The sequence below is a fragment of the Mustela nigripes genome, chromosome 2 (assembly GCF_022355385.1).
Source record: "Mustela nigripes isolate SB6536 chromosome 2, MUSNIG.SB6536, whole genome shotgun sequence".
NCBI classification, from domain to species: Eukaryota; Metazoa; Chordata; class Mammalia; order Carnivora; family Mustelidae; genus Mustela; species Mustela nigripes.
The window spans coordinates 53,573,317-53,587,581 of NC_081558.1; the positions used below are offsets into that span (position 1 = coordinate 53,573,317).

Below are 14,265 nucleotides of genomic sequence, written 5' to 3' on the forward strand. Positions count from 1 at the left end.
TCTTAAGTCAGATCTCTTCCAAACCCCAAACTGGGCAGAAAGAGGCCTTAGCATCCTAAGCTGTGTTTGGTGTTGAGTTTGAGGTGTTGGTGAGCAGTGACAGCATTGTGAAAGTGAGGGAGAAAACCCAGGTTCAGTGTAGGAAGCTGTATGTTTGAAGGGGAAGGGGAGGGTACTAAAAGGTACATGACAAAGGGGACATTAAGATTCCGAAGATACATTTCTTTTTAAATTGAGGTTTACTAAGATACAATTTTCTTACAACAAAATTCACCCTTTCAAAGATGCTTTTTCTTTCTTTCCTTTTCCCTTACCCTTCCCTTTCCCTTTCTCCCCTCCTCTCCTCTCCTTTCCTCTCTTTTCCTTATTTTTCCTTTCCTTTCCTTTTCTTTGGCTAAGGACTGGTCCTGCCTAGGATTTGTATAATGCAGAGAATATTGAAGCAATGAATGTTAAAGGTATAGAAAGTACTGAGTGGCAGAGCAGGGTTCTTGCAGTTCTGGTAATTGTATGCTGTGACCTCAGGCAAGTCACTCTCACTCTATGGGCCTCAGGGTTTTTTGTTTGTTTGTTTGTTTTCTGCATTTCCCACAGAATATTTATTTATTTATTTATTTATTTATTTATTTATATTAACATATAATGTATTATTTGCCCCCCGGGGTACAGGTCTGTGAATCATCAGGTTTACACATTTCACAACCCTCACCATAGCACATAGCCTCCCAATGTCCATAACCCAGCCGCCCTATCCCTACTCCCCTATCCCCCCAACAACCCTCAGTTTGTTTTATGAGATTAAGAGTCTCTTATGATTTGTCTCCCTCCTGATCCCATCTTGTTTCACTTTTCCCTCCCTACCCCCCATGGTCCCCAGTCGTGCCTCTCAAATTCCTCACATCAGAGAGATCATTTAATTGCCTTTCTCTGGTTGACTTATTTCACTCAGCATAATACCCTCTAGTTCCATCCACGTCATTGCAAATGGTAAGATTTTGTTTCTTTTGATAGCTGCATAGTATGCCTGGGTGTGTGTGTGTGTGTGTGTGTGTATCACATCTTCTTTATCCATTCATCTGTTGATAGACATCTAAATTCTTTCCATAGTTTGAGTATTGTGGACATTATTGCTGTAAACGTTTGGGTGCACGTGCCCCTTCGGATCCCTACATTTGTATCTTTGGGGTAAATACCCAGTAGTGCACTTGCTGGGTCATAGGGTAGCTCTATTTTCAACTTTTTGAGGCAACTCCATACTGTTTTTTAATCTGTAAAAACAAGTAGGTTGGGCTAGTTCTTTAAAGGACCCTTCCAAGGGTATTACCAAGAAAATATTTGTATGATGCCATAGAGAGTGAGGCACACTCTGACCAGTTCATTCCTTTCTCCTCTGCTTTCAGCTGACACTGCCCACATTCCCTGTGGTGGTGAAGATTGGCCATGCTCACTCAGGCATGGGCAAGGTAAGGCCATGGTAAAGGTTTGTTGTGCTTTGGGGTTGAGGCCAAGGAGGGCACTTTTTAGAGAGCCTGCTTATGGACTATTTTGCCTCATTTCTCCATGAATTCTTTCCAAGGAGTTGATTTGGCCCCTCTGAATTATGAGTGTTACCCAAACAGACCTCTTCCAACCTGCTTGTAAGGCCACTTGCTTGGGCCCTTGGGCCCTTTCCCCTCTTTGAGGGGAAGCTAGAAAGAAAGTGTATCCTAGGGAGATGTGGCATCCAGGTTTACATCTGGATGAATAACATCTTGATGGGTATGGAGGCTCAGAGCTCTTGTGACTCTCAGTATATGTGTTTGTATGTCTCCTTTTCTCCTTCTCTGCCTTGCTCCAATGTTAGGTCAAAGTGGAAAACCACTACGACTTCCAGGACATTGCTAGTGTGGTGGCCCTCACCCAGACATATGCCACAGCAGAGCCTTTTATTGACGCCAAGTATGACATCCGGGTCCAGAAGATAGGCAACAACTACAAGGCTTATATGTGAGTGGGGCCGGAGTGCCAGCAGATACTCTTCACTTTCTCCTCAGCCCAATGGAAAATCTGAGCCTCCAGGTAGCAGCCAATTCTCATTTAACCTCATCTGGCCCAAAAGGCAGAGACCAGAGAGAGGGTGCCTTTCAAGTCAGGGGCTCCCAGTCTGAGTTCCTTTCAAGTCAGAAGAGGACCAATGAACTAAGATGAGAAATAAAATTAATATTTATTTTCACTAGCCTCTAGTGAAATTTGACATCTCCACGGTTATAAACCATGGCAACAGGCTACAGTAGTAGCAACAGCACATGTGACTTAAGCTAAAGGTAATCACAGACATTTTTGATTCATATTGCAGTTATGACTGATATCTCTAAATACCAATTATTTTTATCACTACTCAAGAATCACGGTAGTTGTTGCTACTCAACTACATGGTAGTTGTTAGACCTGTCACTGCAAATAGTTTTGTTATTTACAAAAAGATGTCTTTTTTTTACTAATCACAGATCTGTTTAAGATTTTGATAACTATTTTTATAATTATTTTAAAAATTGGGTTTCTTTGTTATCTTATGTACTTTATTTTAAACCTTTACGACTCTTACGTATTTTTGTACATTGAAAGGAATCCATAGAATTCACCGTTATCAGAATTCAGAAAAGATTAAGAAACTCCTAATGAAAATGTATCACCCTAAAAACATGCCAGAGCATAAAAAACCCAGTGGTATAAGAATAGGTAACTTCGGGGAGCCTGGGTGCCTCAATGGGTTAAGCCTCTACCTTTGGCCTGGTTTATGGTCTCAGGGTCCTGGGATTGAGCCCTGCATCGGGCTCTCTGCTCAGCGGGGAGCCTGCTTACCCCTCTCTGCCTGCCTCTCTGCCTACTTGTGAACTCTCTCTCTGTCAAATAAATAAATAAGTCTTTAAAAGAAAAGAAAAGAATAGGTGACTTTGACTTCTCCACATGACTGTGTCCATCTGCCAGAATACAAAGTTAAAAGTTTCCTCCATCTGACTTGAAAGAACAAAAAGATTTCTGGATGACCAGAAATCTATATAAATCTTCTATAATATACATGCAAATAGCTTACAATTCCAATTTTGAAAAGATGAACTTCTCACTTTTTAAAATCTGCAGGGTAGTATTTCCTATAAAAACAAGAACATTCTAATATATGAATTTGGTCTTGGCCACTCGGCATTTGAGTAGACTTTAAGACTGAGTGGATTCCCTTTCCCTTGCTCGTTCATTTCCATTGTTCTTCTGTCTCCCTCTTCAGTGTTTGTACTCCCCCACCTCTGGAATTAGTTAGGAGCTCTGCCCCCCTTTACAAACCTCTGGTTTAGCCTCTGCACAAATGGGAATTTCTGTCACCTTCCTCTGAGCTCCCTGGGCAGGAACAGTGAAATCACCCCTAAAAGCATGTGCAGCAGCAGGCACAGAGTAAGCACTCATTAAGTATTCAGGGAAGAACCCTTGATTAAAACCGAAGAATAGAATCTTTTTTACTTTTTTACTAGATTACTACTTTTTTTTTCAAGTTTATAGTTTTAATTTAAAGTCTTGCTGCTTCAAAAAGGAATTTAGGATTGTTTTAAAATTGTACGCAATGTAAGACAAGATAATTTAAAAGACCATTATAAAAAGCAGCTAAAAGAAGCAGAAAATTCAGTATGTGTAAGCACCTAGGAAAGCAGATTTCCCATCCTTTACTTTTAAAATCCCCTAAGTTAAAATAATAATGATAATAACAAAATAAAAGACAAAATCCCCTAAATGAACACAAAATGTTTATGACAGTAGAGCAAGAGTGTCTTGATCCTTAAAAGGAGATATCTCATTTTTAAAGGTTAGGATTTCTAAAAGTAATTTCAAAGAAGCATAAGAAAAGAGAATCCTCTAATACTGATTAAGGGTGGGCTACTGAAGAAACTTTAAAAAACATTTACTTTCTTTAATTTGCAAGGGACAGTTATTCAGGTCCTCTTGGCTCCTCTTCCCCAAACTTTGAGCTATCCCCTTGCTTTCAGAAGGAATTGACCTGGTAATAGCCAAGATATGGTTTGAGAGTCTTCCCTACTCCCTTAGCTCTCACTCTGGAGTTTCAGACCAGCCATATTTGGTAGACAGAGGGTATTTTTCCTGCTCTACTCTCAGTAGGTAATAATGTGCATCCCTCTGTGGAGGTCAGATGACCTCCAAGTCCTGAAAGGTAGTTGAGCTGTTCCTGAGTGGCTTCTAGGTGCCCGATTCTCCCCCTGCTCCAGTGGCCTATATGGATCTGTGCCCTGCATCTCATTGTTAGAGAAAGGTGTGAAGTGTGAAGGACATTATTACTATTCACTCAAAGTTTCCAAAACCCTATTATATACCAATGCCCTGTGCTGGGGACCTAGAAGTGAATGACTCTGTCCCCGCTCTTGAAGAGCCCAACCTGGTCACAGGAACACACTCATAAATCATCAGTGTTAGAAGGACAGTGTTATTTTTATTATGATCTATTTTTGTGTCTCTACTCAGATTTTGCAAGCCACTCATCTGTTAATTGTTTTTTTTTGTTTTTGTTTTTTTATGAAGTAGGCAGTGTGGTATAGGGGAAGCACAGCGCAATGAGGGAACAGAGAGTCTTGGAATTTTTTTTTTTATCTAATGTCTAATTTGACTGGATATACAACTTTGGGCAAGTCATTTAACCTTTCTGAGTCTTAATCTCCTTGTCTATAAAGTTGGGGTGAGAATGTCAGCCTGCTCTGAACAGGGGTTTGCACTCTGGTGAGGGGTTTATGGGGGAAGAACACTGGCAAGCAGTCACTACTGTACAAGAGTGAGGGGTTGTTAATACCTATCAGTTGACTCACCGGGTCACCTCAGGGCTCTGAAAACTAGCTGTATATCTAGGTTTATCAGTGTCTGAGATCAGACCTCTGGGGTAGGTACTCCTGGGAACTGCTGAGTAGAGACTACTACATGCATCCAGTCTCCACATGGTAGCAAGTGACAAGGATAGCACGTGAACAGCTCTGTCAGTAGTGTGAACAGTGCTTTTCTATCCCCTAGGCTATCCTCTTCCTCTTGACTGTGTCTGAGTGAAGACTCATAATTAGGAAGTCCTATTTTTGGTGTTTTACAATTTATTTAAATCTGTATCAATTGATCTTTATAACAACCTTGTGTTTACACAGGGATAAGAGGCTCAGAGAGGTAAAGTGATTCACCCATGGTCACCCACCCAGTCAAGAGAAAATCCAGAACTAGAAGCAAGGTCAGCTACCTCCTATTTAGTCTAAGACTAGTTGACCCTAACACCTGCTCACAGTTGGAGAGGGTGCAGAGGGCATAGCAGAGAGGAGGTTGATGACTTGATTCAACAGAATTTGATGGACAAGGCAACTTAAGCCTGAAGAAGTTAACTGACTTGTCCAGAGTCACATTGTTAATACTGTAGGCTCTTAGAAATTAACTGTTGAATGAACAAATAAATGAGCTAGTAAGGAAGCCATGAGGAGATATTCACAAGAGTCCTGAGAGTGTCCCTAGGATCAACAGAATTCAGTTTGTATATACCCAGTCAGCCCAGATAAGTGGGTAGGCTGCTAGTAGTTTATGACTTGTGGACCTAAGACTTAGCTCAAATAACTAATATTAAAAAATAGATATAGGACTGGAAGTGAGGTTCAGGAGAGCAAGTGTTCATCTGGTTGAAAAGATTAGGGAAGGCTCCATAGAGCCACAGCAGTCTGGGCTGGACTACAAAGAGAAGAAGGACATTGAGGGTAGGGGTTGGCAGGGCAGCCAGGTTCTCAGTTCAGCAGACAGGTGCCTGGGCTACTTCTGCAAGAAGTAGGTGAGGAAAGCAGCAGTTAGCTAAAATTCTGGGAAGTTTCATGCCCCCCTCTTGCTCGTGTGGCTCACTGCCTATCCTATCCTTGTGGGACCTTGTTGCAGGAGGACATCGATCTCAGGCAACTGGAAGACAAACACTGGCTCTGCAATGCTGGAGCAGATCGCCATGTCAGACAGGTGAGTGAGAGAAGGAGTCCACTCCCCAGCCCAGCTTCCATGGCTAAAGAGGTATAAAAAATGAGCCCTGCCCAAAGGAAGCCTCTAATCAGGACAGAACACAAAGAGCCAAGCCAAGCCAACACAAAGAACACAAAGAGCCTTGTTACACCAGGTAACAAGATCAGGCAGGACTGGGTTATATGCTAAATTATGAAGATAAAGACTGGACATGATGTAGAAGCTCCAAGAAAGGAGCAGTTACTCTGCACTGGAAAAGCCAACGAAGGCCACCTAGAGTATGTGAGACCTGCTTTAAGCCTGGAAACATAGGTTCAATCTGGAGTTCAAGTGAGAGAGCACTGTAGAGAGGGTAATATGCTTGACAGGGAGAGGAAGGGGTGGGATGGTAGAGATGGAGGCACCAAGGAGATCGTGAGTAGCAGGTAGGCTTGATATGAGCTAACACCCCAGCCTCAGAACACCTTCCCATCCCTTCCAGGTACAAGCTGTGGGTAGAAACCTGCTCTGAGATGTTTGGTGGCCTGGACATCTGTGCTGTCAAAGCTGTACATGGCAAAGATGGGAAAGACTACATTTTTGAGGTAAGTCTGGCCCAAGGAATATCTCAGTAAGAGACAACACCCAAGGCTAGAAGCCAAGCTCTTAGCTTGAGAGCTATGTGGGTGACCCAAAATATGTTTAGATCAGAGTCTTTCAGGCCAGGGGATGGTTCCCAGACAACACAACCAATGGATGTGCATAGTGAAATACCTCCACCAGCAGGGAGCTGTTTCCAACCAGCTAGGCTGACCCATGCTGGGTAAGAGTTGGCACATTTGGGTTCCTGGGGTCCTAGCTTAATGCTATTCCCCTGGGAAGACTGTAGTGATTTACCATTTTGGGTCTCAGAAATTTGGACTTGGGAATCATTCGGTTCAATCTGCTCATTTTGCAGATGAGAAAACTAAGGCCTAATGCCATAAGCATGTGTTCAAGGCCATGGAGTGAATCAGTGTCTCAGCCTGGGCTAGATAGAGCTCAAGTTTCCTAGTTACAGGAGATTTTTTTTTTTAAGATTTTATTTTAATTCCAGTTAGTTAATGTACAGTGTTAATAGTAGTTTCAGGTATACAATGTAGTGGTTCAACACTTGCATGCAACATTTGGGGTTCACTACAAGTGCATTCCTTAATCCCATACCCTTTTTAAACCATCCCCACACCCTGCCCTCTGGTGACCATCAAATTATTCTTTAGAGTTAAGGGTCTGTTGATTGATTTGCTTCTCTCCTTTTTTCCCCTTTGTTCCTACGTTTCTTAAATTTACACAGGAGTGACATCATATAGTATTTTTCTCTGACTGACTTATTTTACTTCTGTAATACTTCGTAGCTTCATTTATAACCTTGCAAATGGTAAGATACCATTCCATTTTTATGGCTGAGTAATATTAATATACATATGTATACTATACATATAATCTATATATATGCCCACACACCACTTTGTCTTTAATATAAATGTGAATCTATTTCAGGGTTTTCTATACTGTTCTACTGATTTATGTATCTATTTTTATGACAGTACCATACTATGTTGATCACTACACCCTGGTTTTGTTTTATTTCTTTTCAGTGTTCCAGAATTCATTGTTTATGCACCACACCCAGTGCTCCATGCAGTACGTGTCCTCCATAATACCCACCACCAGGCACAGGGGATTCTTAGCATCTCTCTGAGCCTTGGAGATACTTTACTCAGCCTGGTCCTCTAACACAATTTGCTGACTCCCTTTTCCCCAGATTAAAGGGAAAGTCGGTAATAATATGAATCCTTCACTCATATTCCTGCCCAGTCTTACTGGGAGCAGGAAAGGCTCCTTGCCAGGAGTTGGTGGTGTTGGCAAAAGATTAGTGTCAGGAACCCAAAGTGGGCTTCAGAATCTACTCCATGATCTACTTGGCACATAGCATTCTAAATAATCACACCCCCTCTCTCAGTGGGGCTCAGTTTTCTCATCCATAAATGAGAGTTGGATTACAGAGTCTGTTATCCTAGTTAGCCAGCTATCCACTTCCTAACGCAGGAAAACAGTTACCTGGACTTTGAGGTATGGGAAGAATCAGGATGGTGGTGAAAAGGGAAGGCATCCCAGGTCATGAGCAAAAGCAGAAATCTAGTTGTTTAAAGGGCAGACTGTGTGGAGATAAAAACTGCATGGGTGAAAAGTCCCAGAGATGAAAACTGGCTACTCCTAACTAGAGAGTTAAGGGAATGACCTCCATGTATTCCTGCTTTCCCTGCCTACAAATCTCTAAACCTTGCTGTCTCCCTTTCCCTACCACCTTCAGCCATGAATCTTGTATACTCTACTGAGCCCTGGCCTAGGTGAAGTCTTGGGGGGAAGAGCCAAAGCAAAAGTTTGCTGGAGGGGGAGACTAAGGTCCTAATTCTGCACAGGAACATGCTTCTAACTGAAGATAGGAACACCAGTTTCATCCCCAATCTGTCCCAGATGCCTTAAGTTCTATTCATTCTGAAAGTAGGCCTTTGATTTTTCCAGCCCCTTTCCTAACCTGGGCTACATCTTCTACCAGGTCATGGACTGCAGTATGCCACTGATTGGTGAACACCAGGTGGAGGACAGACAACTTATCACTGAACTAGTCATTAGCAAGATGAACCAGCTGCTGTCCAGGACCCCTGTTCTGTCCCCTCAGAGACCCTTAACCACCCAGCAGCCACAGGTAAGCAGGAGGAAGAGACTGGAGACCCAAGAACCATTCCCAAGCCCACTGCTGTAGACTGTGGTGGCTCCAGGATAGAGGAGCCTTCTCTTTAGCAGTCTGCAATATCAGCTATAGAACTGACCAGTTCTATAGATCCAGTACTTACTGGTTCTCTTCTCTCTGAACTTGAAGTCTCTGGGGAACCAGAGCCCATTTCTCTTGGGATACTCCCACTTTTAAATGGGAAGTCTCTGAGGAAGGGCTGGGTCAGACCTCTTACCAACTGTTCACTGTCTATGAGGGGTCTGCTGCATTTGTGGAGAAAAAAGGGTGTTTATCAGAAATCTGCTGGCTTAGAGAGAAGAAAGGGTCAGGTCCCTCATTCTGGAAGAGAATGATGAGCTAAAACTCAAATTAGAAATCTGCTTTCCTTCCTAAGGGAGAGGAGGAAGTTTTCTTCAGTTGACTATGGTGTGTGACTCAAGGCCAGTCACATTCACAGTGGCAGTATCCCAGATGCCAAGTCTGGTAGGAAATCCACACTGAAGTTTTTGTGGCTCAGGCCCTGTGGCTCTAGAAGAGGCCAAAGAAAAGCAGGGGTCCAACGTCTTAAGTCCCATCTAGGAGATATCTCACTTTGCAAAAATGTCCCCCAGCTTTCTTCTCACTGAACTTTTGCATAATGAAGTGGTAAGAGCTTGGGACAAAGAATCCAAGAACTGAGTCCTAGTCTAGCTGTTCTCCCCTAAACAGCTGTGTGACTTTGGGGGGAAATTACTACCTTTTCTAGGCCTCAAGTTTAATTACTTAACATAAAAATCTCTCAAATCTTTCTTTCAAAATCACACTTCAAACAGTTAAGGAGATAGAATAGAATGGTGATTTCAGAGTGTGGACTTTGAAAAGAAAACTATTGAAGTTTGAATCCTGGACACTCCATTTTATTGGCTTTGTGACCTTGGATAAAGTACTTATATGTGGCTCAGCAGAGATGACAATGGCACCCCTCTCCTAGGGTTATTGTGAGAATTAAATGAAGAACCTAAAATATAGTGTATATATATATAGTGTATCATAAATGCTCAAAAAGGTTGCCTATTGTTATTAAGTAACTAAGCAGCCTCAGGTATTAGGTTCCCTACAACCTCTGGCTTCAAGATCATCACTCCCTTTTCTAAAGATCAGTGCCTTGCTGCGATTATACTACAACCTCAGAAGCCAAGTAATTGGAGTCTGGAAATCCTTTAGTAAGAAAGAAGAAAAGGAGTGGGGAGGGGAAAAGAGTATAAGCCAGCCTGGATTATGGCATAGAAGCAAATTAGTTCTTATCATTTGAATGTCACAGAACCATAGCATAGGAGCATAGTTGATATTCATAATAATGGACCTGAACCATAAAGAACAGCTTTAAAAAAAAGAAAAAGATTTTACTTATTTATTTGACACAGAATGAGAGAGAGAGAGAGATCACAAGTAGGCAGAGAGAGAGGGGGTAAGCAAGCTCCCCGCTGAGCAGAGAGCCCGACGTGGAGCTCAATCCCAGGACCCTGAGACCATGACCTGAGCCAAAGGCAGAGGCTTTAACCCACTGAGCCACCCAGGCACCCCAAGAAACAGCTTATTTTAAGTCAGTATTCCACATGTTGTTTAAGAAAACTAGTAATATAATGTATAAGAACTATTTCTGTAGAAATGACTAAAATAGGGGTGCCTGGATGGATCAGTTAGTTTAGTGTCTGACTCTTGATTTCTTTTTTTTTTTTTTTAAGATTTTATTTGAGATTTTATTTAAGATTTTATTTGACAGAGATCACAAGTAGACAGAGAGGCAGGCAGGGGTAGGGTGGGGGGTAAGCAGGCTCCCCGCCAAGCAGAGAACCCAATGTGGGGCTGGATCCCAGAACCCTGGGATCATGACCTGAGCCGAAGGCAGAGGCTTTAACCCACCAAGCCACCCGGGCGCCCTCTGACTCTTGATTTCGGCTCAGTTATGACCCTTGGGTCTTGGGGAATCTGCTTTAGGATTCTCTTCCTCCATCTGTCTTTCTTCCCTCTTCCACCCCGAAATCAATAAATAAATCTTTTTTCTTTTCTTTTCTTTTTCTTTTTCTTTTAAGAAATGACTAAAATAAGACAGTGTGACAATTGGTAAGTCATTTCTTTCTCTGGATCTCAGTTTCTTCACCTATGATATAAAATGGATCTAAATACCTTTTCAGCTCTGAAAATTTCTTTGAGTAGAATACTTCCATCCCTACTCATGCTAGATAAATGGGAGCTCCTGGGCTAGTAGACTTACTTTGGGCATCCAAGTTGAGAGTAGCCCCCTGCTATGGGATGCTATCATACATTAGCTCGTATGGGTGTTTTGTACCTTCTGTAGCTGGCTCATATGTGTCAAACCTCCAGGCAAGTACAAGAATCTGTTTCTGTACATCAGGAATGTTAGTCACCAGAGAATTATAGTAGGGTAGTTAAGAGAACAAAAATTAATTGTTTGTTAGAGATATAAGCCCATTATTTAAATGTTGTACTTCACAAGAGGTGCTAAAAAAAGATTTTCCTGGTTAAAAAAATATCAGACCTGTGGTTAGATTTCATGATTTTGTAAAGCTTAGGGATTAGCAGATTGTTGCTTGTCCCTGCCCTAGAGGAAGAGTGATAGCCCTTTTCTTCCCTTTAACCCTGAGAAATACAGAGAACATCTGGTTGCCCCTTAATGAATTTATGACAGAGTAAGACAGCCCAATGCTACCCAGGCGAAATAAACAAAAATAGGTTGTTCTGGGATTCTGTGAGGATCCCTTAAGTACTTTTATAAATAGAAGTGTGCACAAAACTTTCTTGGCCTTCTACAGGGAAGTCATTTTGAACTAGAATGCAGAGGAGACCTGAATTCAGCCTTGTCCTTACCACCCACCAAATGACGTTGGGTAGATATCTTCCTGTTTCTATGTCTCAGTGTTTTCATATGCAAAATGAAGGACTTAACAAAAAAACTAAAAACAAAAAAACTAATGTCTTTTTTGAACAAAAAAAAAAATGTCTTCTAGCAATGAAATTTAAATTATACAGAAATGATATCTGTAACATAAAAGTTCAGTGACAAATCACCAAAAAAACTGCCCCCCCCCCGAAAGCGTTAGCTTTTCTTTGGGACAGTCCCCTTACTTTGCAAGCATTACATAGTGCAACTTAAATATTCTCAAGAAAAGTCTAGAATGTATCCAAATCAGGTCAAGAAACATAGTAAGGAATGAGCTTTCCTAAATATAGGAGCTCGTGCAACAATCCCTTGTAGTAAAGTCAGACTGACTGAAGGATAAGCTTTTCCCTGCTCAGGATCACATTCAAAACTACAACATGATATTGTGGAAAGCACACTGTACCGGGAGTCAGAATACTCATCGGTTATTCTTACTCAGTGATAACGTTATGTGACCTCGGGTAAGTCATTCCCTATCTCTAGACCTCTGGTTCCTTACTTAAAGAATTAAATTGAATCAGATGATATCTAGATCCCTTTTATTTCTAAGGTCACATGAAACCTGGTCTGCCCAATTGCAGTCTGAGAGTACAGTCCTCTACAAGACTGCCCTCATTCCTGACATGAACAGGAAGTTCAGAGAGTTCTTAAGAAATCTCTGGAAAGTCTCACATAATTTACCTCAAGCTATTATACTCACAGTTACATTTTAGGAAAGGATACAGATCAAAAATAAAGGAAGATGCACAGGTCAGAGTCTGGGAGTGTTCCAAACATGAAGATTCCATTGTCCTAACCTCCCAGCATCCATATGTAATAGTACACATGGTGCCAATCAGGGAAGCTCATCTGAGATTCAGTGTTCACAGTTTTTATTGGCTTTCATGTCATAGGCATGCTTGATTGATCACCTCCTTGAAATTGGTCTCTAGTACCCCCATCCATGAAAGTCAGGTTAATACCATGTGGCCCCAGGGACCACTGTGAGTCACCTCATCAGCTTATATTATGTAGTGTGGTCTGAGGGCCTCTCACCCACAAAGAAAAGACACTCCTATTACTCAGGAAATTCTAAGAATTTAGACTTATCTCCCAGGAGTTGGGGAGAAAAGGCCAGATTTCTCTTTGGGCAAGGCCAGAGTCTTTACTATACACATGATTAAATTAATTTTAGCAAATGTCTCTTAAATACTCTTAGCCCTTGGTACACAAGGGTGATGCCCTTTTTCGACTGTGTTTCTGCTGACTAGCACAGGCTAGCTCAATGTATGTGCTTAAAATTGGTTTAATAGACTTAGGGCTACAGTGATGAATGAGATACTGTCTCTGTCCAAAAATTGTTTATATTCTAAATTGAAATCGTGGCTGAATTCACAGAGTCATCACCATTCATCAGACAATACCTTCTTGTATTCTCTGTTAGTTTCCTCCTGAACCTTGTGCTTTGACTTTAGGCCATCCTAAAGACAGGAAGTATACCACAGTCTGTCACATTTGGCAGAACACTGCAACTTGGGCTTGAGGTCATGACTGTACTGATTGTATTTCTACCTCCCATTTCTCCCTGATGATAGCCCATTTCCACTAGTTATGATTGAGGAGACATTTGAGTCATGCTGGCTCCAGGGCCATAGAGCTGTCAGACTCGATTACTTCCATATTTCCAATATTACATCTGCCAGTTTATCTGGATCTTAAGCCACATGAATCTCTTCTAAGCCCCACCCTCCACAGGTGATCTGGGTCCCACCTTTTTTTTTTGCTCTCACATTATCCCTCTCTTCTCCATCACTGATTTCTCCTTTTTGAGAGGATCACATCCATCCATAAACATCTCCCATTTAGAATAATAAAGTAAAAGCCAATCCCACTGAAATTGCTCTTGTCAAAGTGACTCCATGTCTAGTTCTCATCTTCATTTTCCCATGTTCTTATCTTGCATGATTTCTCAGTAGCTTTGATGCAGTTCCCCCCCCCCCCCCCCCGCCCTACTCTCCTTCTTGAAACATTTTCCTTTCTATGCCTCAGTGATTCTGTTCTTGCCTGGTTTTCATTCCGCCTCATTGGTTTCTTCTCACCTCCTTTGCTGGCTCCTCCACTTCTGCTAAATCTCCACATATCAGTGCCTTAGAACTTGGTCTATGTACTTTCCTTGGTGATCTCAATTAACCCACACCTATCTGCTGCCCTGACCACTCCTTGAACTCCAGATTCACATTTCTAACTCTTGCTTGACATCTTTATTTACATGTCTAGAGGCATCCTAATATAAGATAGCCAAAGCAGAACCCTGTAAATTTTTGACCTCCTTTCAGTTTTCCCCAAGCAATTCATGTAGGACCCTACCTGCCTCTTTCCCTTCCTACCATCCTAGCTCTTTCTCACTGGTAAGGGCCTTCATATGTGCCGTATCCTCTGTCTGAGATGCTCTTCCCCTTGTTTTTGCATGGCTGGCTCCTTCATGACAGTATAACTGAAATTTCCTCAAGCATCTAATCCAAAATTTCCATCTAATAACTGACTACCGCCCCTGCTTCTTTAATTTTCTGCATAGCACTTACTAACA

At 41.8% G+C, this 14,265-nt stretch overlaps 1 protein-coding gene across 1 annotated transcript in view; it reads left to right on the plus strand.

The window, feature by feature from the left end:
• Positions 1-14,265, plus strand: part of SYN2 (synapsin II) — a 212,339-nt gene that overhangs the window by 180,501 nt on the left and 17,573 nt on the right. Inside the window, exons 6-10 of the mRNA XM_059390346.1 lie at positions 1,401-1,463; positions 1,844-1,986; positions 5,929-6,003; positions 6,485-6,587; positions 8,582-8,731. Coding sequence (XP_059246329.1) covers positions 1,401-1,463; positions 1,844-1,986; positions 5,929-6,003; positions 6,485-6,587; positions 8,582-8,731 — 534 coding nt within the window. The remainder of the gene's footprint in view (positions 1-1,400; positions 1,464-1,843; positions 1,987-5,928; positions 6,004-6,484; positions 6,588-8,581; positions 8,732-14,265) is intronic.